Consider the following 27,169-nt stretch of genomic DNA (forward strand, 5'->3'; position numbering starts at 1 on the left):
GTTCCTTTTGGAGAAGAAAATATAGAAGGAGTAGACCACCCAAGGAACTGTGAAAGAACCAACTGAGAATGGGGAAAAGAACTTGGTAGAGGCCATGAAATTGTAATAAATGTGAGAAGAATAAAATTGCTAGATAAAATAGCCTTTATTATAAAAATGGCACAACAACAATTATAAAATTAGTGCATAAAAGGCAGTTTCAACCGCTGTAATAGATTGAGCATATATTGTGAGTAACAGTATAGAAGGTTACGAATAACAGAATATTATAGGTAGATGGTTGACCCAGCTTAGGGGAAGGAAATTTTTCCCTATGGAGAAAATTGGCTTCTACTCTGTGGGTTTTTTGCCTTCCCCAGGATCAACAATGCAAAACAGCTGCACTAAAAATAGACTGAACTAGATGGACATAAGGTCTTCCTTCAGCCTACAAAACTATTTTACTATGTATTTTATTCATATAAGGCAATAAATGAAGTAAAATAATGAACCAAAACGACAATATGCTCACATATAGTATATACCCAAATACCTCAGGCCTAATTTTGCAAGCCTTATGAATATATAAAGTGCAAAAAATAGTGCAAAAGGAAATGACTCACTCAAAAAACGTGCAAAATTGCAAAAAGTGCAAAGAAAGTGAAACCCAGTTAGGCTGAGTTCACACGTGGCGTTTTTTTCGCATTTCCGCGGCGGTTTTAACCGCGCGATTTTGCCACAAAAACGTGAAACATAAGCATCCTATGCATTCCTATGGGATTCCACAATGCTGTTCTAATGCTGCGGTTTCTACCGCGGCGGAATTGCTTCGTGGTAAAAACCGCATGCTCATTAATTTCGCGGAATCGCGGTGATCCCGCACCCATAGGAATGCATTGTTCTGCTTACTTTCCGCATGTGGCTGTGCACACCATGCGAAAAGTAAGCAGAACATTTGCGGATGGTACCCACGGTCCGGAGGAGAGGAGACTGTCCTCCGGGCTTTGGGTACCATATCCCTGTAAAAAATAGAATTTAAAATAAAAAATATTGTTATTCTCACCTTCCGACGTCCCGCGCAGCCTTCCCGTCTCTCTCCACACTCCCGGTCCCAGTAAGCCTTTGCGAGCGATGACGTCCGTTCTCGCGGGATCGCGAAGTCTCGCGGTCATTCGCGAGACGTCGCGATCCCGCGAGAACAGACGTCATTGCGGTACTTGTCGCAAAGGATTACTGGGACCGGGAGCATGGAGAGAGGCGGGAAGGCTGTGCGGGACGTCGGAAGGTGAGAATAACAATTTTTTTATTTATTATTTTTTACATTCTATACTATTGATACCGCATAGGCGGCCTCAATAGTAAAAAGTTGGTCACACTCGTCAAACACTATGTTTAACGAGTGCGACCAACCTGTCAATCAGTTCTCCAAGCGATGCTCCAGATCGCTTGGAAAATGCTAGCAATTCTGCAAGCTAATTACATTTGCAAAATGCTAGTTTTTCCGCGGGAATTTAAAATGCGATTTTCCCGCGGAATGGAATTCCGGAATTCTCGCGGTAATTTCCGCAAGAGTTCCGCTACGTGTGAACCCAGCCTAAGAGATAAATGTGCAAAATATAATGACGTGCACTTGAAATTGTGCTGAGCAGCAGCTGAACTTGTGAGCCAATTAATTACATAAGGCTTGCAAAATTAGGCCTGAGGTATTTGGGTATATATATACTATATGTGAGCATATTGTCGTTTTGGTTCATTATTTTACTTCATTTATTGCCTTATATGAATATATACAGTACAGACCAAAAGTTTGGACACACCTTCCCATTCAAAGAGTTTTCTTTATTTTGATGACTATATAAATTGTAGATTCACTCTGAAGGCATCAAAACTATGAATTAACACATGTAGAATTATATCATTAACAAAAACGTGTGAAACAACTGAAAATATGTCTTATATTCTAGGTTCTTCAAAGTAGCCACCTTTTGCCCTGATTACTGCTGGAGAGATAAGCCAAAAAGCAAGGGTTTCATGTTTGCGGGTTCCTCGTCAAGTAACCGAAAATCCCCCAAATGATGGGCCATCCCAGGTGGGAGGAAGGCTGTCTCACTTCCAAACTGCCTGGGAGAAGATCTCGGCCAATGCCTGGGTGCTCAATATAATAAAATCAGGGCTGAAACTAGAGTTCGCATCTATTCCCAGGCACAGCTTCAGGATCTCATCCCCCAGATCCTGGAAAGAACAAAAGTCCCTGGAAGCGGAGGTGTTGCTCTTGCTTCAAAAGAGGGTGCTAGTGGAGGTGCCCGTTCAGCAGCAGGGGAGGGGGATTTTATTCTCCCTAGTTTCTGATAAAGAAACCAGACCTGTCATACAGGACTATTATCAATCTGAAAGGCCTCAACAGATTCTAGTTCTACAGACTATTCAAGATGGAGTCAGTAAAGACAGCAATCAAGATCTTGTTCCCCTGGCTGTTTTATGAGCGTCTTAGATCTAACAGATGCATATTACCATGTCCCCATTCATCAGGAACACCAGCAATTCCTAAGGGTAGCGGTATATGTAAAAGGACAACTCAGACATTTCCAGTACAGAACGCTGCCCTTCGGTCTGGCCATGGCCCCGAGAATCTTCACCAAGATTGTTCTGGAGGTGACAGCACACTTACGGGAAAAGAATTTACTGGTAGTACCATATCTGGACGATTTTTTATTGATCGGCAGGACAGAACACGAATGCAGTACTCAACTAAATTTCATCCGACACACTATGTCCAATCTTGGTTGGATGATAAATATTGAAAAGTCGAGGCTGTAACCCCTAAAAGTTCAATCCTTCTTGGGGTTTATTTTGGACTCAGAGAAACAGGTCTGTCTTCTAACAGAGGAAAAGAGGGACAAAATGATATCCCTAATGTCAGCAGTTTTGTCCAACCCAATCATGTCCCTGAGGAAAGCCATGGCTCTTCTAGGATCAATGACATCATGCATTCCAGCAGTAAAGTGGGCCCAATGACATTCCAGGGCTTTTCAGCAGGATGTCCTAGAAGGGAAAAAGAGGCTGGCTGGACATTGGAGGGGAAGATTATGTTTTCCCAGGAAGCAGTAGACTCCATGGCCTGGTGGCTGGATCCAGGGAATCTATTGCGCGGCGTCCCATGGTCCCTCCGAATATCAGATGTGATAGTATCAAACGCAAGTACGGAAGGATGGGGGGGTGCATCTCAGAGACCATATAATGCAAGGGATCTGGTCAGAAACAGAAGCAGACAGTTCCTCAAATTAAAGGGAACTACTAGCTATAAAAAACGCAGTACTAGAGATCGTTCCTCGTTTAGAAGGGGGGCCAGGTTCGAATATTGTCAGACAATCGAATTTCTGTAGCCTACATCACCAAGGGGCACAAGATCCCGGCCCCTATTACGGCTAGCTCAGGAGATTCTACAGGTGATGGAGGAACATCAGTTACAGATATCGTCCCTACACATAAAGGTGAAAGACAACAAGGAAGCAGACTTCCTCAGCCGGACAACCTTGAAACGGGGAATGGGAGCTGGATCCATCTATCTTTCAGCAGAAAGAACAGGAAAACAAAGAGCTTCTGTTCCCTGAATCCAAGAGAAAGACCATACGCAGTAGATGCACTGCAGATCCCTTGAGATTTCTGGCTGGCCCATGCATTTCCCCCATTAATGTTGATCCCGGCAGTTCTGAGTAAGATTCGGGAGGAGGTGGTGGATGTCATCCTCATTGCTCCTTTCTGGCCTAAGAGACTATGGTTCTCTTGGATGAGGTGAATTTCCTTGGCAGATCCCTAGGTTCTTCTCTAGGTTCTTCATTTGAAGGCCTGGATTTTGAGAGGGCACGGCTAATACAGAGATGGTTTTCTCAGGATTTGGTAGCTACACTGATGCAGAGTAGAAAGCACATAACAACTAGGATTTATGGTAGAATATGGGCAAAATTTTTGGCTTTCTCAGGGCAGTCTGTTGTGGGTGCGGTCCCAATCAGAGAGATCCTAGAATTCCTTCAGACGGGTATGGAGATGGGCCTGGCCACCAGCACCCTTATGGTGCAGCTATCTGCCTTAGGCCGGAATCACACATGCGAGGAATACGGCCGGGTCTCGCATGTTAATACCGGCACTGCCACCGGCACTCATGTGCGTGCGGCTCCATGTATTACTATGCGGCCGCACGCTCCGATTCGAGTGTCGGCGGCAGTGCCGGGTATTAACATGCGAGACTCGGCCGTATTCCTCGCATGCATGATTCCGGCCTTAGGAGCCCTTTTCAACTATAACCTGGTGGCAGATAGGTGGGTGGTCAGGTTTATTAAAGCATGCAAGGCCTGTGCCAGCCCCAAAAATGCTTCCGTGGGATTTCAACTTTGTCTTGGAATCCTTAACAAAATCACCATTTGAACCCATACATGAGGTGCCAGATAAGATACTAGCACTAAAAATGGTAATTCTAGTAGTTCTAACATCGGCACGTAGGGTTAGTGATTTGCAGGCCCTATCCATTAATCATCCTTTTATGCAGGTGTTAGGGTACCATAACACTTGGCAACGCACTAGCGATCCAGACAACGATGCGACCTGGTAGAGATCGCTGGTGCGTCGTACGAGGTCACTGGTGAGATGTCAAACAGTCAGATCTCAACAGCGACGCAGCAACAATACGGAACGATACGACGGTCGTTGGGACCCTCTATCTCAGACCTGTAGTATTGAGGTCATTCGTCATTGTCCCTGTCAAACACAGCAATGCATGCTGGCCAGCGGGAAACCAGCGATCAAAAAATGGCCCAGGACATTGGAGCACGATCAGCGACATCGCAGCAGGGGCCTGATCGCCGCTATGTGTCACACGTAGCGAGATCGCTGTTGCATCACAAAATCGGTGACGGAACAGCGATCTCACTAGCAATCTCGCTATGTGAGACAGGGGCTTTAGAGGATAGGGTAGTGGTGTGGAGGCCAGATCCAGCTTCTCCCCAAGGTGGCCTCCAAGTTTCATATGTCAGAAGGTTGTTCTTCCCTCCGTCTATAGTGAACCAAAAATTGCAGAAGAACACAGGCTTCACACATTAGACGTCAGGAGGGCCTTGATACAGTACCTAGACAAAACTAGGCAATGTAGAAAGGATGAGACCTTATTTGTATCATTCCAGGGAAACAGGAAGGGGTGTAGTGTTACACGGGGGGACCATAGCTAGATGGATAAGGGACGCCATTAGCTTAGCCTACACCTCTAGCAGTAGACCAGATCCTGGAAATCTGAAAGCCCATTCTACCAGGGCTGTGGCGACCTCCTGGGCTGAATGAGCGGAGGTGTCCATTGATGAAATATGTAAGGCGGCCACATGGTCTTCCCCTTCTACCTTCTATAGACACTATCGCCTCAAACTGTCCTCCTCTGTTGACCTGTCCTTTGGGAGGAAGGCATTGCAAGCGGTGATCCCTACCTCGGATGCTTTGATCTACATAAATCTCTCAGATGCTGCTGCCATGGGAGAAGAAAAACAATCTAAGTTACTTACTGTTAACGGAATTTTACAAAGCCCATGACAGCACCCTTATATTCCCTCCCCCGCTTTGTCACTTGGGGTGTGCACTATTAAGGGTGTTAAGAAAAATGTATTTGATGATGGTTATGCTTCTAACTGTTTGGAGGTCCTCTCGTGCTCTGAAACCAAACTGACGCGGAGGAGAGGTGCCGCCTTATTATTCGGTAGGTTTCCTGTCCTGGTGGGAAGATACCCTCTCTCAGGTGGTGCTGTCATGGGCTCTGTAAAATCCTGTTAATGGTAAGTAACTTAGATTTTTACAAGTTGCCGAGGAGCAACCTATATTTGTAGTCCAGTTATAAAAGTATTTCTCCATGGAGGACCTAGTATGTGGTCACCATGTAATGCAAACTTTTCCCTGCAGGGGCACTGCAGAGGAATTGAATACTTGCTTTTCATTCCAAAACAGACTATTGTTGATTCGAGCAATAAAAATTTGTGATCAAGTAACTGGGGTGTGTTCCTTCTAATGGAGAAAAAAAAAGGGATAAGCGCTTATCATAAAAATCAGTGGCATTATATATCAAGGGCTATAGGAAATAAATACCATTGATCTCCATTGTGTTGCAGTTCCTTCTTTTTGTGTTTTGTCAGGGATCTCGGTCATGAATTTTCTCTGCTTTTGACATCTCTTTATGACATACGCCAAGATAATTTAAATTGAATTGTCACAACAGTATAATTTTACCAGGACAGATATAAAACATCCTGCCGTGGCTTCTATGTTGCAGATCCCAATGATGCTGATACTTTGGGTAAAAATAGCTTCTGTAGTGCCATGACTTGCGACCAAAATACTGACCTTCTGGTGCCATTTATTGGAGATGGCAAGTCAGTGCCCAGCCTTAGATTGCATTACTAGGCCTATAAGTCTACCTAGAAAATTTAGCAAGTTAACTTAAAAAAAAAAAAAATCCCCTAGCTCTCTGTCAAAGGCTTTTCACCCAGAGGACCATTATCCCTGCTCTGCACTAATGAAGGGCAAACCACCACCAAACAGTTGTTTACATTGTAGATGGGCGTCTCTTCCCTTTTAGAAAAGACTGATCTTTAGCCAAGTTTTCTTAAATCATCATTTGTGGAGGCTCTTCTAGGGTTCAGACATTGACTTTTAGGATACCTACATCCATTAGGTAGCAGTAGACAGCCAGTTTCTTTCTCCCTGTACCAAAGTTTGTAAACATTTGCGGACCAATTTAACAGAGTTCACTTTGTCCACTATAAGTCTCCGCAAGGGGAAACAGTATAGCCTTAAAAAATAATAATAATAATAATAATTAAAACTGAAAAAATGATTGAGAACCATTTTTGAACTATTTCTCTGGTGTCTAATTTGTCCAGGAAGGTCATCAGCTGATCCAAGAAAAACCAGAGCTGGCCGGTGTGGTAAAGAAGAAGATAGAAGAGATCCGTCAATGTTGGGTGGAGCTTGAATCCAGTACACAAGCCAAAGCTCAGCAGCTGTTCCAGACTAGTAAGGCCGAACTAGTGGTGCAAAATTTTTCAGACCTGGGCAAAAGACTTCATAGGCTGGAAGAGCAACTGCAACCTGTGGAACCCAGTTGTGATATTTCCACTGTTAATACGCATCTGAAGAAGCTAGAGGTGAGTCACTTGTTTTATAGTTTTCCAAAGATCTCCAAGTTGGCCATATAAAGCCTTGGGTTGGGCTTGGCTACATTCAAAGCATATCTACTAATCAGTCTTAAGTTGTTTTCACTGAGAGCCCTTTTATGACGTATTCAACCTACTCACAGAATAGGAGAACACATATTGCTCAGTGGGGCCCGAAAGCTGGGATTCACACCAAACCGCAGAATGGGGGCACTTTTAGCCCAGTTGGAATAGAGCAGAAGTGCACATATGCTCAATCACTGTGCCATTCATTCCCTTTAAGGCTGGGGAACTGTGCACTTGGCTTTTTCTGGAAGCCCTATAATGGATGAATGTAGAGGCAGTTGGGCATCCAGTGGTCAGACATTAAACAAGTGTCTGAAGATGCACAAAAATGATCACTTTCACGCTTTTGAGTTCAAGTTTGCACTGTCAACATATTGGACATGATTAGTAACGCTGCCCCGTTGCATTAACCATTAATGTGATGCTTTGCAATTGACTTGCTGCCGGACTGTTTGCAATCTATAATCTTTTGCTTAATGATTGAGACTTATTTTGTGCTTGCCAACCCTTTCAGGGTGCCGACATTTGGAATACAATGTGGAGAGAAGGCATTTGGCTTCCTCAAATCCTAGGTAGGAAAGTAGTGTAAGATACCACTGGTGGTCATTGAATGACCACTAATGGGCAGCAGGAAATTAAAGGATCATTAGTCCCCCAAAGAAAACAAGATATCTCATATCCATAGGAATGGGAGTTAACTTGCTGATTGCTGGTACTTCCAGTGATCCAAATATAGAGGCTTTAGAACCACAAGACTAGCCAATAACCTGAGTGGTTGCCATGCATGGACATCTCCTCTCCATTTAGGAGGCTGCTGCAGATCTATGTTTTGGGGTTCTAGAGCCCCAATCTTAGGATCACTGAGGGTCTAAACAATCGGACCAGCAGTTTTAAGACGTTCTCCTCTGTGTCTGAAGAAGCACAAAAACTATCAACTTCACCCTGGTGAGTCCAAGTTCTCACTTGGAGATAAGTTGTTTAATTGGGGAATGACCCATTAATTCCCTCGATCATTGAGAAATGTTCACAAAACATTTATGATAGCCAACAGCAGATGATCTGTAAAGGTGGGTTTTTATTTTTTTACTATTATTGCTGAAGCTACATGTGTTTGACACAAAATGAGAAATTTGGCCGATCATTTGCTATTTTGCACAAGCACTCTATTTTTTTTTTTTTATTTTTTTTTAAACCAATCTGTGATTTTCGTCTGATCGGGACTTTGATATGAAGACCTGAAGAAGGATTGATGATCAACTGTAAAATCTTCTGATTTTTACAGTTCTTACTTCGGCAGGACCAAATGTGGATTATGTCAGTTTAATAGGACTAATACTTGTGTATCTGCCTGTTACTATAGCCAAGTGAAAACCATTTGACGATTAACTTATTGAAATGGATTTGAATAGAAAAACTGTATTACTGGCACCAAAGATTTCACATTGCAAAGGAAAGCAATTTTGGAGGAGTTTTTACATGAGTTTTTGACAGCTTAAAAATATATATATTGTTTTTAATATTTTTTTCCAGCATGCAAAGTTATGCAACTTTGCAAATCACTTTATTAGGGGATTTGACCTCATTTCTGTAAAAAAAATAATGTAAATGGTTTCCAAACCTTTGCTTTTCCACATACTGTTTGCCTGCTTTAAGCTGTATTGATATAAGAATGTACTCATTTGGAGTACAACTGATGGCAGTGATGGGTCAAGCTCATGTGTCCTCCTCTGAATGTTATAATAAGCAGAACAATGTCCTTCAGCAGTCTATCCCCAGCTACAGGAGATTGTTTTGATGACACAACACTAAGGCCCCTATTTTCTCGCTGTTGTGGTGGATTGTGACACTCCTGATTCATAAACAGGTGCACGCCTCCTCCTTCATGAATCCGGAGCGATGGACAAGTGGCAAGCGACCCACAAGAAATCTTACTCCAGAGACTGGAGTGAAATTTCTGGTATATGGACTGCATCAACTCGTCATGGATTAGATGAGCCGTGTGTTGCGCCCCAGATCCACCCACTTTGGCGAAAATGACACAGAAACGCCAAGATTTTGCTACTTTTCAAAGCTTTTTATGCTGCTTTTTATTTTTAGCAAAAGCTTTGGTAAATAGGGCCTTTAGTATCAGCACCTGTGTCCTCCTCTTTCACTGTCATCATCTGTACTCCAAATGAGTACATTCTGATATCAGTGCAGCAGAAGGTAAATAGGAGGTGGACGTTACATGTAATTTTGGTACAAAAATGTTATCAATTTCCCTAATAAAGTGATTTGCAAAGTTTGATAACTTTCCATGCTGTACAAAATTATTAAAAAAACAATAAAGTTTAGATAAATATGGAGAGAAAAAAACAGCGTGAGACCAATGACAAAAACAGTCTTCAGCATCATCCTGAAATAGAGGTAGCCACCTTGAAACGGTTGGCATATGATCATGAAAGCAATCCAGGGCTTTATCCACCATTCTACCCTTCAATCTAGGCCGAATCTGGATTATTTCATGGATACCAGAGGTGTTATGTCTTGCATTGTGAATACATGTATGCCGATCTCCATGTACAGCGCATTTCATTGGAGCAAAGATGACGTTTCAGCTTTCTGCTTGCTCAGTACCCATCATTCATAAACACCTCATTCTTCCTACAGCATGATGCAGACACCTATGACTGTCAATCTCAACATCACAGTGCAATTTGTGATCCCCGGTACAGTAGATATTGTGTGTGTGTGGGGGTATCTTGTACTCTCTCATCTCTATCTCCATACTATCCTTTCTTCCATTTCTGGACCCATCCATATTCTACTATCACTAGTGAATCTCTACTTTCTTCCACCCTCTGATACAACGCTCCAGATATTCTTCTGTAAAAAGGATTTACTCTCACCAGCATGCATCTTCTTCAAGACTCTTGCATATTCCTGACTCTTGCTGTTTACTTTACCCGTGTGGATCAATTATTGGTACAGTAAAGTAAATGTGTCCACAGAAAGTGATCCATGTATAATTCAGGTTCTTATGTTAAATGAATTTTTTTTTTTTACAAATTCTATATTGCTTTGTTCGAATTTTCATATACTGCTCAAAAAATAAAGGGAACACTAAAATCCCACATCCTAGATATCATTGAATAAAATATTCCAATTGCATATCTTTATTCATTACATAGTGGAATGTGTTGAGAACAATAAAACATAAAAATGATCAATGTAAATCAAAATGAATATCCCATGGAGGTCTGGATTTGGAATGACAAGGAAATGATGCTCAGTAGTGTGTTTGGCCTCCATGTGCCAGTATGATCTCCCTACACGCCTGGGCATGCTCCTGATGGGGCAGCAGATGTTCTCCTGAGGGATCTCCTTCCAGACATGGAGTAAAGCATCGGTCAACTCCTGGACAGTCTGTGGCACAACGTGGCATTGGTGGATGGAACAAGACACGATGTCCCAGATGAGCTCGATTTGGATTTAGGTCTGGGGAATGGGCAGTCCAGTCCATAGTATCTGTGCCTTCATCATGCAGGAACTGACACACTTCAGCCACTAGAGGCCTAGCATTGTCATGCATCAGAAGGAACCCAGGGCCCACTGCACTTGCAAATGGTCTCACAATGGGTGTGAGGATCTCATCCTGGTATCTAATGGCAGTCAATGTACCTCTGGCTAGCACATAGAGAGCTATGCGGCCCTCCAAAGAAATGCCTTCCCACACTATTACTGATCCACTGCCAAACCGGTCATGCTGAAGGATGTTGCAGGCAGCAGAACGTTCTCCACGGTCTCTCCAGACTCTGTTACATGCTCAGTATAAACCTGCTCTCATCCGTGAAGAGCAAAAGGTGCCAATGTCGAATCTGCCAATTTTGGTGTTCTCTAGCAAATGTCAATCGCCCTGCACGGTGTTGGGCTATAAGCACAACACCCACATGTGGAGGTCGGGCCTTCATTTGAGCAGACATGGATGTTAGTGGCCTGCTGGAGGTCTCTGGCACTGTTCCACTTTGCGCAAAGGAGGTGGCAGCGGTCCTGCTGGGTTGTTGCCCTCCTACTGCCCCCTCCACGTCTCCTGGTGTACTAGCCTGTCTCCTGGTATCTGCGTCATGCTCTGGAAACTGTGCTGACAAACACAGCTACCTTGCTTGCCACAGCTCCTATTGATGTGCCATCCTGGATGAGCTGCACTACGTGAGCAACTTCTGTGGATTGTATACACCGCCTCATGGTACCGTACAGTACCTCTAGGGGTGAGAGGAATGACAAAATACAAACGTACCAAAACAGCCAAAAAGGATGAGAACAGAGAAGTGGTCTATGGTGACCCCTGCAGAACCAAAGGTTGCCTTGCTAATTGCCTATCATTTCTACCTGTTGTCTGCACAACAGCAGTTGAAATTGAATATGAAATGAGAACTAGTGCTATATATACCTGTTTCCTTTATAGCTGCATACACAGAAGCATCCTTTGCCTTGGTGCGCACAGGACTGCGTCCAATGAAGCTACAAAACTAAAACTAACTCTAAAATGCGCTCACAAGGATTATTTGAATGGATATTTGACAATGTAGGAAAGGATAGTTGAAATGGCTTCTTTATATGTTTCCGTTGTGCAGCAGTAATGATCCGTTCTGGATATTGCTTAGTCTGGATGGTTGTGAAAGATTTTCTTGCCGCATTATGGTAGTGAAGAGCCCCTCTGGCTGTAAGAACCTGCACTGTGTTTGCTGAGAAATCCTGTATGCCTGGATTCACTTGGTGTTAACAAAAAAGAACCATGCTGGTATGGTGCCGGCCGGTCACTGCATACCAACACCTGTTTAAAAAAGCTACCATCTGGCAGTTGTGTGATGTCACTAATACATTACTCACTAATACAGTACGGCATTAGTGACTTTACCCGCCTGCAAGACGATAGCTTTTGTGAACAGGTGTTTGTATAGCACTGACCGGCCGGCACCATACCAGCACGGTTCTTTTTTCCTTTCACCCATGACGGCACACCTGAGAGAGGGATCCGCTCAGCAAGGACAGGAAAGAATCTTAAATAAAAGGGCAAGACCTCTTCCCAGCATCAGTGTTTCCTGTCATTGATGGAAACCTTTGTGTTGGAATCGGCAGTTTCACATAAATAGATTTTTTTGATTTTGTCTCTTACCCAGTCCAGTCCCAGAAGAGCAGGCTGTATGCCTGTGATCCGGCCTTCAAGATAATGGAAGTGCCATCCACAGGTCCAATGGGGGCTCTAGTGTACGAGCGGGCAGCACAGACATGGTCTCGGCTGAGATGCACTTCCGGTTGCACGCTACACTGAAGTTACGGGCTCAAGGCATGCTACGAGTGGGCATGCCCGAGTGATGTCAGAGGGGGAGCACCGGAAACAAGATGGCGGCGCCCTAGGTGAAAACACCGGTTGGGACTCGCAGGGATTCAGCATGTACTGACTTGGGCAGATTGCAGGGGTGTTTACCAAGCTGGAGGTGGCAGAATCAAGGAGAGCGCAATGGATCCCCTGTAAAAAGGGGAGATAGCCACAGATCAGCGCTTGTGTTGAGCTCTCTTTCCATCATGGAGGATCAGAGACTACAGCAGCAGCAGCCACCACTACCATCACTAGCTCACCATCAGTGTCAGCACAGTAAAGGGGGCAGCCATTCAAGTAGCAGGATTGGCAGCCATCCCAGCCAGAGAAGTGGAAGGACGCAGAACTCCTCGGTATCCAGGAGGGATGTCATATGTATCCCTGAACAGGCTCTGAATCCGGTACCGTCAAAGTGATAGCGGGGGTGAGTGATCTTCGTGAATGTCACTATTTTAATGGGTTCATTTTCTTTGTTTAAATCACTAGGAGCCTAGAAAAGCTAGCGCAAAGAAGAGGAATAGAGAGTGTGCCCAATGTAAGACCAACACTAGGAGTGGACTGACAGAAGAGTCTCAGTTCAGACTGCATACAAAAGACAATCAGGGAAGAGACACCAGACTTTTAAAAAAGGGAAAGAAAAGATCTATGGAGGTCTCTACTGAGTCAGGCGATTCTCCACCATCAGAGGGAGAATACCGTAGTGAGTCCCCATCCTCCTCTTCGAACCAGGCCATGCTCTCCAGCAGAGGATACTGATAGGCTAGTCAGAGCAGTTAGGACTACAATTCCATGTAATGACCAATTTCTATTTGGAAATAAATTAGACAACATCCTGGAAAAAGCCGGTGCCAAAAAAATGGGCTTTCCCAGAATGCCTAGTAATACGAGAAAGTCTTCCTTTCGGAGGAAAATATTTAATTTAATAGGAGACATCCTCCGGGGGAATGAGGAAATGGGAGTTTAAGGGCGGAAAGGAGGCTTGATTTACCATATGTTTGGCTGCCCCTCTTCATCTTCCTAAAAGCCCTCTCAATGACGCCAGGTCAGGAGTAGGGAGCAGGCTTTCCCTCTTTATCCAGGCCTGGGAGAACATCTTCCCCAGTTGCTGGGTTTTGGATATTGTAAGAGAAGGTCTGAAGATAGACTTTGTCCGTCTGCCATGTCAAACCTTCATAGTGCCATCCCACAGGTGTTCACCAGAAGGACAACGAGATCATGGGTCTTTTAGAAAAACAGGTTCTATGTGAGATCCCAAAGGAAGAAAAGGGAAGGGGATTTTATTCCCCCCTCTTTTTGATAAAAATAACGGATTGTTCCCTCAGAACTATCATCAATCTCAGGAACCTCAACGAGTGGATAATAAATCGCTCCTTCAAGATGGAATCGGTGAGCACAGTTATAAAGCTATTATATCACAACTGTTTCTTGGAAGTCATTGATTTAACCCCTATCCGACATCGGGCGTAAATTTACACCAATGTCGGACTTCTTCCCTTTGATGTGGGCTCCAGCGGTTAGTCCACATCTTTCTCGGCACATGTTAGCTGTTCAAAACAGCTGACATGGGCCCAGAACAGTCGTGGGTAGAATCGCAATCCACCCGCGGCTATTAACCCGTTGAATGTCACTGTCAAACTCTGACAGCGGCATTTAACATGTGCTACCGGCAATCGTGCCGGAAATCCATCCATTGGTGACCCCGTCACGTTATCGCGGGTCACCGATGGGTTGGCATGACAACCCGAGGTCTCCTGAAGACCTTTATGGTTGTCACTGCCAGATTGTTATGAGCGGCGCCTGGTGGTCGGCACTCAAAGCAAGTGAGGAATTCTGCTACATACAGGTGATCTGATCATCGCCTGTATGTAGCAGAGACAATCGGGTTATAGCAGCTTCTGCCAAAAGTGAAAAAAATATGTTTTTAAAAATATTTTTTTAAAAAATATATAAAAGATCAAATCGCCCCCCTTTTGCCCCATTTAAAGTAAAACAATAAAAAAAAAAATCAAACATACACATACTTGGTATCGCCGAGTTCAGAATCGCCTGATCTATCAATAAAAAAAGGATTAATCTGATCATTAAACGGCGTAGCGAGAAAAAAGTAAAAACGCCAGAATTACTTTTTTTGTTCGCGCGACATTGCATTAAAATGCAATAACAGGCGATCAAAAGAACGTATATATGCCAAATCGGTATCAGTAAAAACGTTGGCTCGGTGCACAAAAAATAAGCTCTCACCCAACCCAAGATCACGAAAAATGGAGACGCTACGGGTATCAGAAAAAAGTGCAATTTTTTTTTTCAACAAAGTTTGGAGTTTTTTTTCACCACTTAGATAAAAATGAACCTAGAGATGTTTGATGTCTTTGAACTGGTAATGACCTAAAGAATCATAATGGCAGGTCAGTTTTAGCATTTAGTGAACCTAGTAAAAAAGCAAGACAAAAAAACAAGTGTGGGATTGCACTTGTTTTGCAATTTCACTGCATTTGGAATTTTTTTTTACCACTTTTGAGTGCACCACATGGTAAAACCAATGGTGTCATTCAAAAGTACAACTCGTTCCACAAAAAACAAGCCCTCACACAGTCATATTGACGGCAAAATAAAAAAAGTTATGGTTCTGAGAAGAAGGGGAGCAAAAAACGAAAATGCAAAACCAAAAATACCTCTGGTCGTTAAGGGGTTAAAGGATGTGTATTACCACATCCCAAACCATCCGGACCATCAAAGATACTTGAGAGTAGCTCTGTAAGTTCAGGGAAAAGTCAAACATCAATTCAGAGCTCTTCCTTTCGGCTTGTCGGTGGCTCCAAGGATCTTCTCCAAAATAATATCAGAGGTGGCTGCCTACCTTCGCACTCTGAACATCATTATTGTCACTTACCTTGACGACTTTCTTATAGAGGGAAGATTGGAAGACCACTGTGCATCACAGCTGAGAGATGTGAGAATCGTCCTAGAGGATCTTGGCTGGATGGTAAACATTCTCAACTCAAGGCTAAAGCCCCCTTTACATTTAGCGATGCACCAGCGATCCCGACAACGATACGACCCGGTCAGGATCGCTGGTGCATCGCTAAATGGTCGCTAGTGAGCTGCCAAACAGGCAGATCTCACAGCGACGTAGCAACGCAGCAGTGGTCGTTACGTCCTCCCGCCCGCGTCCACGCGTCACTCGTCGGCACCAGCAGGAAGCCGCCGACGAGAAATGGACGTGGACAATCTCGTGCGATCAGCGATAGCCAGCGGGGGAGCTAGTCAGAGGTAAGTATCACACATAGCGATATTGCTAGCAATATCGCTGCTGCGTCACAAAATCGGTGACGCTTTAGCGATATTGCTAGTGATATCGCTATGTGTAAAGCCCCCTTAAGGCTAGAGTGAATACTGTCCTTCATAGACCTGGTTCTAAAATCTGAACCTCAGAGCTGCCTCTTACCCAAGGACAAAATAGACCAAATAGTGAACCTGGCCTAGACAGCAATAGATCATCCAAGAATGGCCCTAAGGATAGCAATATGCCTGAGGATCCCTGACATCCTGCATCCCAGCAGTAAGATGGGCCCAATTCCACATGAGACAGCTTCAGAGGGAAATTCTGACTGCACATAGAGTGCTAAGAGGACATTTAGTAGGGAAGGTCAGAAACTTCCTCTCTTGATGGGCAGACAGAGTAAATTTGACATCAGGGTTCCAGTGGGTAAGGCCGGTAGATGACATACTCACAACAGGGTGCACCTGAGAAAACACAGTTCAGGGAACCTGGTCATCTCTCAAGAGAAACCAGGCATCAAACCAGAAAGAGTTATGGGCTCTAAGAAGCTTTCTTCCCTTTCTTCTGGGTCGCCATGTCCGGGTTATGTCGAACAACCGGGTGACTGTGGCATATATCAACCACCAAGGGGAAACAAGGTCCCACGCCCTATTGATGGCAGTAAGCAGACTCTTGCAGCTGGAAGAGCAACACCTTTCATATAAGGCCTGTTTCACACTTCCGTTTTTGTGTCCGCCAAACGGATCCGTTTCCGTTTTTTTGACGGAAACTGATGCAAACGGATCCGTTTTTTTAAAAACGGATCCGTTTTTTTGACGGATCCGCGGTAACCGTAATGGAAGTCTATGGGACAAAAAAACGGATCCTGCAAAAAATGGCGGATCCGTTTTTTTACGGAAAACAACGGATTTTGATGGATTTGAAAAAACGGAAGTGTGAAACAGGCCTTAGGGGAGTAGAGATTACAAAGGCAGACTTCCTGAGCCACGAAAGGCTACAACAGGGGGATGGACTTTGATAGTTCTCCCATGGGGCTGCCGAATATTGATTTGCCAACAAACAGAACAGGAACCTGAAAAACATCTGTTCACTAAATCTAAAGGAAAACCCGTACGCGGTAGATGCCTTTCAGATCCCCTAGAACTTCAGGATCGCCTATGCTTTCCCTCCAATAGTGATGATTCCAACAGTTGTGAGGAAGATCAGTGAGGATCAGGCAAGGGTAATTCTGATTGCTCCATTCTGTCCGAAAAGACCATGGTTTTCCCTGTTACGGCCAATTTCCTGTCAGATCAATGGATCCTGCCGGAGATCCCAGACCTTCTCACCCAGGGTCCAGTATGCAACTCTCAAGTGAAGGGCTTCCATCTAGCAGGGTGGAATTTGAAAGAGCAGTACTAAGTCAAAGAGGGTTTTCACCAGGGTGAGTCTCCACCCTATTAAAAATTAGAACACCAATAACAAGGATTTACGGCAGGACATGGCAAAAAAATCTAGAATATTCAGGGCAGCCTCTAGGGGATAAGACTCCAGTAGGTTCCATTCTAGAATTCCGGCAGTCAGGTTTGGAGCTAGCATTAGCGTCTAGTACCCTCAAGGTGCATTTCTCAGCCTTAGGCGCATTATACAATTGTAATCCTGCAGGAAATAAATTAGGTGTCACAATTCATAAAATCCTGTGATAGGTCCAGGCTGGTCTCAATCCCAAGAATTCCACCATGGAATCTAAATCTGGTATTAGAGGCATCATCTAAAGACCCGTTCGAAAGGAACCATTGCTAGATGGATCAGGGAGGCCATTAGTTTGTCTTACACTGTGAGTGGTGCTCCGGTTCCTCAAGGCATCAAGGCTCACTCCACTAGAGCCGTGGCAACTTCCTGGGAAGAAAAAGCGGAGGTATCAATTGCTCAGATTTGTAAGGCTTCTGACTGAATCTGTCCTCCTCTGCTGACTTAACCTTAAGTAGAAGAGTGCTGCAAACGGTGGTCCCTCCATAATTGGTTTCAATTCTCCATAAATCTCTCAGGTGTGCTGTTGTGGGTGATGGGAAAACACCAAGGTTACTTACATGTAGCAGTTTGTTTTCCAGAACCCATGACAGCACCCGTATATATTCCCATCTGTAACCCAACTGATGCAGGCTAGAGGTGCAGCCCCTTTTATTTCAGTAGGTTTCCTGTCCTTGGTGAGCATATCTCTCTCTCTGGTGTGCTATCATGGGTTCTGGAGAAAATGGCTACCTATAAATGATCTTGGTGTTTTGTTAACACCACGCAAATCCAGGGTTCTTACAGCCCGAGGGGCTCTTTGTTACCACAGCGCGGCAAGAAAATCCTTCCCAACCATCCGGACTAAGCAATATCCAGAACGGATCATTAGTGCTGCGCAACGGACACAGGTAAGAAAGCCGTTTCGACTATCCTTTCCTACATTGTCAAATATCCATTCAAATAATCCTTGTGTGCGCATCTTAGAGTTGGTTTTATTGTAGCAGTTGAAATTGATCCACAGTCAGTGTTGTTTCATTAATAGACAGGTTGATTTCACGGAAGTGTGATTGACTTGGAGTTACATACAGCGTTCCCTTTATTTTTTTTTGAGCAGTGTATTTGTTCTTAAATAATTTAGAAATCCTGCAATTTTCACACTGGCCACTAAGCTAAATACTATACTATAGTAGACTAATTTACTGTTCTGAATTTTTAAGTAATATCATTATAGAAAAAGATTATAATGACATAACATCTTTCAATTCAGTAGATAGCACAGGAACCAATATTCACAATGGATGATGTCACAGCTCACTTCCGCCTTCTCCTGTACAATGACAGATAGCACCTCAATTCACAGCACAGGAACCATTATTGACAATAGGCGGTCAAAGCTCACCTCCTCTTGCTCTTGTACGATGACCGATAAGTCAGGATCAACCACTCACAATAGGTGATCACAGATTACCTTCTCCTCCTGTAAAATGACAACACCTCTATGTACAGTAAATAACACAGGATTTACCATTTACATTAGATGTCACAGCTCACCTCCTCCTCCCATTTTGTACAATGACTGGTAACATAATTGTATATGGAAGATTCACAGTAGATGTCACAGCTCACCTCCTCTTGTACAATGACTTAACACTTCTATATACAGTAGATAACCTATTCTAAATAGTGAATCCTGTGTTATGTCACATCTCACCTATTTTTTCTCCTGTACAATATGACAGATAACACCTCTATATACAGTAGATGACACAGGATTCACTATTCACAATAGGTGATTTCACCGCTCACCTCCTCCTCCTCCTGTACAATATGAATGATAACACCACTATATACAGTAGATAACACAGGATCCACCATTCTTAATAGGTGATGTCACAGCTCACCTCCTCCTTCTATATATAGATTCATAGCTCCTGTGTTAGCTATTGTATATAGAGATGTTATCATTCACAATAGGTGATGACACGGCTCACCTCCTCCTCCTCCCTTCACAATGAACTTTGCCCACATCAGAGCATGCTTAGAAAGCTCTCCTATAGAAAGTCAGTATATCAGAGCCAGTTGATTGCTCCCTTTGTCCATGTGGCTACTAAAGATTTATCTGTACAGAACAAAGTAAAAATCTAAAATTAGGCCCAATGATTAATTTAAAAATTGCAAGATTTTTTTTTTAAATAATCATCAAAATTATAAAGATGTACCATAAAAACCTGATTTAGATAATGAATTATTTTCTGAAGACATTTTCCATTTCTAGCCTTTAGACAACAGTAGGAGCTACTGAGTTTACCCCCAAAAAATAGGCTTCACTTCCAGAATGGGAACCTGTCCAGTGATTTCTGCCCCATAAACCGCTACCGACATCTAGTTCTGCTCCCGCAGATCAGAAGACTCGGCATGCGCAATTTGCTCTACATGTTCAGGGCCGCATGTGCCGGTCTTCCGATGAATGGTGCTGCAAGCACAAGATTTGTGCAGATGAAGAAAGGGAAGTCAGCCACCGATCAAAGGCAGACGGCTGGGGATTGCTGGGTCCCCACTTGTCTGAAGCCATGCAGGTGGCTTAAGGAAGATATTCAAGCAAAACTGTATGCTAGTGGGGATGGTTAGAGGGGCAAACAACACCCGACAGGGTTTCTCGAAACAGCCTGAATTTGCTTCATTTCCTGAAGCCACCTGCTCCGCCTCTAAGGAGTCTTACAATTTTACCAATACCGCTGAAGCCTGACTCAGAAATCCTCCATTCCTCCCTTGACTCTTTTAATGCAGACGATGGAGTCACAGATGCAAGAATGGTACAAGGAGGTTGGAGAGCTGCAAGCGCAGATTGCCTCTCTCCCCTTGGATGTGGTAAGTCAGGAGGCCGTGGAAGAAAAGCAGAATGAGGTCGGAACTAGGATCGTGCGTTTGATCGAGCCATTGAAAGAAAGAAGACGCATTCTCCTGGCCTCTAAGGAGGTTCATCAAGTCACCCGGGACCTGGAAGATGAAATTGTGAGCACTATTGGTTTGTTTGTTTTTTTCTCTCTGCGTGTCACTGTAAAAGCTCCGAACTGTATCCTACTGGAGCTAGGGAGTGCAGGGGTTGTAGTATCAGCAGCTATGTACGTGCGGTAACTAGGAGTGCAGGGGTTGTAGTATCCGCAGCTACGTACGGGCGGTAACTAGGAGTGCAGGGGTTGTAGTATCCGCAGCTACGTACGGGCGGTAACTAGGAGTGCAGGGGTTGTAGTATCCGCAGCTACCCATGGGCGGTAACTAGGAATGCAGGAGTTGTAGTATCCGCAGCTACTTACGGGCGGTAACTAGGAGTGCAGGGGTTGTAGTATCCGCAGCTACGTTCGGGCGGTATCTAGGAGTGCAGGGGTTGTAGTATCCGCAGCTATCTACGGGCGGTAACTAGGAGTGAAGGGGTTGTAGCATCAGCATCTACCTTTGGGCAGTAACTAGGAGTGCAGGGGTTGTAGTATCCGCAGCTACGTACGGGCGGTAACTAGGAGTGCAGGGGTTGTAGTAACCGCATCTACCTATGGGCGGTAACTAGGAGTGCAGGGGTTGTAGTATCCGCAGCTACCCATGGGCGGTAACTAGGAATGCAGGGGTTGTAGTATCTGCAGCTACTTACGTGCGGTAACTAGGAGTGCAGGGGTTGTAGTATCTGCAGCTACGTTCGGGCGGTAACTAGGAGTGTAGGGTTTGTAGTATCCGCATCTACCTACGGGCGGTAACTAGGAGTGCAGGGGTTGTAGTATCCACAGCTATCTACGGGCGGTAACTAGGAGTGCAGGGGTTGTAGTATTCACAGCTATCTACGGGTGGTAACTAGGAGTGCAGGGCTTGTAGTATCCGCAGCTACCTATGAGCTGTAACTAGGAGTTCAGGGGTTGTAGTATCCGCAGCTATCTATGGGTGGTAACCTGGAGTGCAAAGGTTGTAGTATCCGCAGCGATCTACGGGTGGTAACTAGGAGTGCAGGGGTTGTAGTACCCGCAGCTACCTATGGGCGGTAACTAGGAGTGCAGGGGTTGTAGTATCTGCATCTACCTACGGGCAGTAACTAGGAGTGCAAGGGTTGTAGTATCCGCAGCTATCTACGGGTGGTAACTAGGAGTGCAGGGGTCGTAGTATCCGCATCTACCTACAGGCGGTAACTAGGAGAGCAGGGCTTGTAGCATCCGCAGCTATCTACGGGCGGTAACTAGGAGTGAAGGGGTTGTAGTATCTGCAGCTACATACGGGCAGTAACTAGGAATGCAGGTGTTGTTGTATCCGCAGCTACCTACAGGCGGTAACTAGGAGTGCAGGGGTTGTAGTATTTGCAGCTATCTACGGGCGGTAACTAGGAGTGCAGGGGTTGTAGTATCAGCATCTACCTACAGGCACTAACTAGGAATGCAAGGGCACGTGGCTTTAGATTTGTCTGTACCGTATGGAGATATTGTGCACGATGAATTCATTTTCATTCTCTCTGCATTTCATCTCTGACAGACCTGGGTACAGGAACGACTTCCTCTTGCAACATCAAAAGATCATGGCACTAACTTACAGACCGTGCAGCAACTTATCAAGAAAAACCAGGTGAGTTACCGCACTATGCGCTAGGTCTATGAAGCCCATTGATGCTAAAGTTGAGTAGGAGCATGGGCTCATGTGTGCCAGTAATAGGCCAAACAGGCCTTCATGAGAGCACATGTTCCCGGCCAGTGAAACGTGTATACTGATGCCAGTGATCTGCCACCTATAAATAATCGATCTCAGCAGAACATCTCATGTAAACCAGGGATGGGATGCCGACACTGTGTACTGAAAAGTCAAATTACTTTCGCAGGCTGCTTACTAGATGTCTGTACCTTGACTTCTGATGAATAGATGACTTTCCTCCAATCTTTGTCACATTATCAGAACCTGAGGAGGGAGGTTCAGGTCCATTCCCCTCGTGTGGACGACATTTTAGAGCGAGCAGGTGCCATTGCCAGCATTCGGACTCCTGAAGCAGAAGGGGTCAGAATTGGGTTTGAGAGTCTTCGGGAGATGTGGGATGTTCTGCGGGAAGAGGCAGAAAGGCGGCAGCAGCTTCTGGACATCAACTACCAAGTGCAGCAGTATTACTTTGATGTGGGCGAGGTGGAGACCTGGTTAAGCGAGCAGGAGCTCCTGATGATGAATGACGAGAAAGGAAAGGTCAGTATTTACAATGACTAATTATCATATTCAGGTCTCTTTCTCTGTATTTGGGTTTCCTCCAAAAATCAACATTTATTTTCGTCTTGTGAGCATATACTTTTGCAAAACCTGGTTCCAAGACTCAATTATTGCTCCTTTTTCGCCGTTGGCTTTTAGATGTCATTCTGGAACTTGGAGAGGATGACCCTAGAAGCCACGGTGGCACAGTTCCTGAGACTTCTTGTTGAGCAAAGATCCAGTAGTCATTTAATATAGGAGTAGATTATAATGGACTGCCGAGATATCAAAAGAAGTTTCTTGAGAAAGACTTGCCTTATAAAATCATTGTCATTTTAGATCCAAAATTCTGCCCTGGTTAATTCCTAAAAAGGGTTATTCTCAAGTTCTTAAATGGTTAAAATTGCAAAAACGTTTCCAAAAACAATCAACTTTTGCAATTTACTTCTGTTCTCAAGAACATACAGATTTTTAATTCTGTTATTGACTGCTTGCAGTCCACAGCGGTGACTGCCCCCGGCAAACAGAAAGCAGGGGATTGGTGCTGTCCTAAAACTGTAAACATGAAGATGTAAAGTGTATTGTGCTGTCTGCCTGCAGCTGCTACTAGAGGGAGCTTTGGAGTTAACTGCATACTCTACTATTATTGACTACTAGATGGAGGCGAGGGCGGTAATGTCACGATGGGGGCAGGCTTTGCAGCATTGAGAATCTCTCCCCCCCATGTGCTCACCTACCTATCCTCTCTCTCTTTCCCCATGTGCTGACTTCTCCCGTCTGTGCTCTCTTCTTTGACCTGTCTACCCCATGTGCTATCCCCCTTGTCTGCTGTCTCTCTCCTTCCTGTGCTGTGTTCTCCCCTCATGTGCTGTCCCGTTTGAGCTGTCCCTGTGCTCTGTCTTGTCTGTCTCACACTTGTGCACTTTTCTCTCCACCATCTGCTGTCTTCTCCTCTCATTTAATCTCGTTTGACCTGTGTACCCCATCACTAATCAGTCAGTGAACAGCATGTCAGGAGGAATTTTTATTTAAAGGGGTTTTCCCACGAACGAAAGTTCATTTTAAAAATTGTCTGTGTCTGACCGTGTACAGAACATACCACAGCTCCTTGGCAGGGGAGGAAGTAAAAGACAATACTGACATTACAGCAGGAGATCGCAGAGGATACATTTTATGAGGTAAAATATTGTTTAAAAACAGTCAGTGAAATATTTTACCTCACAAAATGAATCCTCTGTGATCCCCTGCTGTAATGTCTGTATAGTCTTTTGCTTCCTCCCCTGCCCAGGAGATGTGGTATGCTCCGAACAGACACAGACAATATTTAAAATTAACTTTTGTTCATAGATAAACCCCTTTAATGTGACCTGCTTCTGTAGACACGTTGCGCACCTGCCGCCGGGATCAGCCGAATGATTCACTGCACCTGCACAGAATTTGCGCAGGCGCAGTGCAACGGTGTTCCACTGGTGGTACTGCACAAGAGGCTGAGTGAGTGAGTGTGAATGTGAGTGTGTGTATGAGTGTGTGAGAGCACGAGTGTGTGTGTGGTGCGACGGTGTTCCGCTGGTGGTACCGCGCAATAGGTTGGTACCAGCAGCAGTTTCCATATTTGGACACCCATCACTTGGGTGTCCCAATATGGCGGTCGGTGAACTTCCTCCACTTGAAATTCTGGGATACGGTGACATCTGGACAGAACAGGAAATGAAAACATTACAAGGCAATTATATAAATAGATTATAGCATATTCTGGGTAACAGCATTTAGTTCTTCAGCGACCCCTAGTGGTGAGTGCAGGTAGTCAGAGCGTTATGTCTTTAATCTGTCTGCAGAGGATTTGGAGCTCTGCAAAAGCAAAATGAAACTCTGACCTCTATCGGCACACACGTTTTCAACATATTAACATTTTGATTTAAATCTTTATTTTTCCATATTTATTCATATTTAACAACACCATTTCTTTCTAACAGGATGAACAGAGCACACTACAACTCCTGAAAAAGCACTTGATGGTGGAACAGACCATAGAGAACTACGAGGAGACTATAGCTCAATTGTCCCGACAGTGTCGCAGCCTCCTAGATCTGGGACACCCCGACAGGTGAGAGTGTGACGATCTCCCCTACCAATTCTATGGAATGTATCAAACCTATAGCCGTAGTCGTGTGCTTGAGTTGTTGCCAATTGATGTTGGGACTTGTTTGCGGGGTTGTAAGATTGTGGCTGTAGGTCACAGCAGTGCGAGCTCTGTTTATAGCCAATATGTCAGTGGTTTCTATGGGTTAATTTAATAGAAGATCCTGGAAAATCTGTATTATAGCCCTAATACAAAAATCATACCTTTAGCCTTCAAATCTGTCTCTGCATTTGCCAGAAATAATTTTTTTTTACCATATATGCTAATGAGACTCTTAGTGCATTTTGGGCCTGGCCGACCTGCTCATTTGCACCTTCCCACCTACTTGTTTTCCATCTGTCTCCATCATTTTCTGGCTCCTCTAAAGCCAGAGCTGTCAGTCATGGAAGAGGAGGGCAGAGATAACGGGAAAACATGTAGGTGGGAAGGTTAACTGAGTGGCATGGCCAAGCTCTGGACACCCTGGGCGCCTCATTAGCATAATTGGAGAAAGAGCGATTTCTGACAAATTCAGCAACGGATTTGGAGGCTAAAGGTAGGAGATGAAAAGTCATTTTGTACTGACAAGCTCCATTTAATGGCTCTTGATGATAACTACATGACTAGGTGTTCATAGACGTGTACCTGCTCAGCTGAGCCACTGCCTCTGATGGAAGCTTACGTCCCCAGAGAAGAAAAGGATGGCTAAATTCAGTCTACCTGATCCTAATCTCCCCATACCTTAGGTCTCTGGACATGTTTTTGCATCACTACTGCAAGCTGGTTCCCCTGTCATTAACTGATTTGAGCAGTGCATCTGAACGCTAATTATACTGGAAAACTTTTGCCCGTAACGTGCACCGTTTGACAATAAAAGTCAATCAGCTGAGATTTAAAGGGTGTTTTCCTGCCGATTCAATTTGTATGGTGATGAGAATTTGTTAATATGATCATTCGGTCCCCATACAGTTTGCATATTGTCAGCAGCACATTCCTGTTTGCTTCTCTCACTATGGGAGAGACCTGTCAATCACCAGGAGAGTCACTGGGAGAAGCCAGCCAAGGACTTGTTTGGTCTCCCGCTATGGTCCGTGGTTGGATCGTAAGTCTAGTGTCTCTGAAATGATAATTAGACTTGGTACAAATCGATTTGCATGTTCTTGTCTAACAGTCACGATCGTGGTCTGTGGTTGCTGGACGGATTCCCCAATAACCACCTCTTGGCATTTGCATCTTTTAGTCTGATTGAACGATGTGACATGTTCGTCACAACGCAATGATGGCGTCTCGCCAAGCCGGCTAATCAAAAAAACAGCAGTAGATGCCAGAAATGCAAGAGGTGGTATGGTTGTGAGTGATGGACAGAGATGTGAAAAAGGACTCGCACCAACTCTAGTGAATACTTGTATTCCCCATGAAATAACAATTCTAGAGCATCTTTTCTTGGACTGTGTTCCTGTGTTCAGTTATTCCTCCTGGAAATGTATGAACAAATGGAATTCAAGATGCTCGTTGTCATTTGTGCAGGAACTTACCTTATAGACGAGTGGGGGACAGTAATGACCAGTTGTTAAATTTATTTAAAAGATCCAGCATTGTGATTTTATGGGGAATGCATTCATTATCGGCCATTGTCCAGTAGTAATATCCTTTGCTTACTTTCAATGCCATCCATACACATTGGAATAAAGTCAGCAAAACTCGCCAATATCGCAGGGATCGACGGACAGTCTAATCTGTATGGGGGCCGCACACAAGATCATGGGGGAGATCGGGATCTGGCACGTTGGCATCTCAGTGGCTGATCCTTTTATTCTTCTCTGAGATAAGCGGATGACTGGCAGCGGCTCTCTTGTAGAGAACACAGGAGCGATGTTCCTGTGTATGGCGAAGTCACGAGTGATAGCCGTCGGCTGAATGATCTAATGTTTATGGGGGCCAGGTCATCATTAATCCCTTATTGATTAGAAGTGGTCTTTGCACAGCGTGCCCCTTGGTCAGCAGGGAACCTCCATGTAATAGCTTGCATGCTACCTACTGCAATCAATGGGCATCCATTGCATATCAGGGGCATGCCACAGCCATGACTGCATAAAATTCCGGCTTCCTGGCCCAGCATTACAATTGGTTCACCCTCTGTACTGTATTACTGTTTTTTTGTACACACAGTTCTTCATAGACAAGTGCTAAATGATATTGGATGATGATTTTACAATGCGATGCACCTTTGTGCTGTCTCTGTACTGTGCCCCCGACTAACGCACTGACCACTGTCCTTGCATAGTGAGCAGATAAGTAGGCGTCAATCTCAGATTGATCGGCTCTACGTGTCTCTGAAGGACCTGGTGGATGAGCGAAAAGGACGTCTTGAGCAGCAGTATTGGCTCTTCCAGTTGAGTCGTGAAGTGGATGAACTGGAGCACTGGATTGCAGAGAAGGAGGTGGTGGCTGGGTCTCCAGAACTGGGCCAAGATTATGAGCATGTGACGGTA

General features: G+C 44.5%; 1 protein-coding gene across 3 annotated transcripts in view; it reads left to right on the forward strand.

Moving 5' to 3' along the window:
• Positions 1–27,169, forward strand: part of SPTBN4 (spectrin beta, non-erythrocytic 4) — a 114,568-nt gene that overhangs the window by 71,964 nt on the left and 15,435 nt on the right. For all 3 annotated transcript variants that reach the window (XM_073549274.1, XM_073549275.1, XM_073549276.1), the window contains 6 exons: positions 6,891–7,154; positions 20,147–20,371; positions 21,866–21,955; positions 22,280–22,558; positions 24,532–24,662; positions 26,962–27,166. In XM_073549274.1, the coding sequence (XP_073405375.1) occupies positions 6,891–7,154; positions 20,147–20,371; positions 21,866–21,955; positions 22,280–22,558; positions 24,532–24,662; positions 26,962–27,166 (1,194 nt within the window). The remainder of the gene's footprint in view (positions 1–6,890; positions 7,155–20,146; positions 20,372–21,865; positions 21,956–22,279; positions 22,559–24,531; positions 24,663–26,961; positions 27,167–27,169) is intronic.

This window comes from Dendrobates tinctorius, unplaced genomic scaffold (genome assembly GCF_039654945.1).
Source record: "Dendrobates tinctorius isolate UK_male_01 unplaced genomic scaffold, ASM3965494v1 ptg000158l, whole genome shotgun sequence".
Taxonomy (NCBI): domain Eukaryota; kingdom Metazoa; phylum Chordata; class Amphibia; order Anura; family Dendrobatidae; genus Dendrobates; species Dendrobates tinctorius.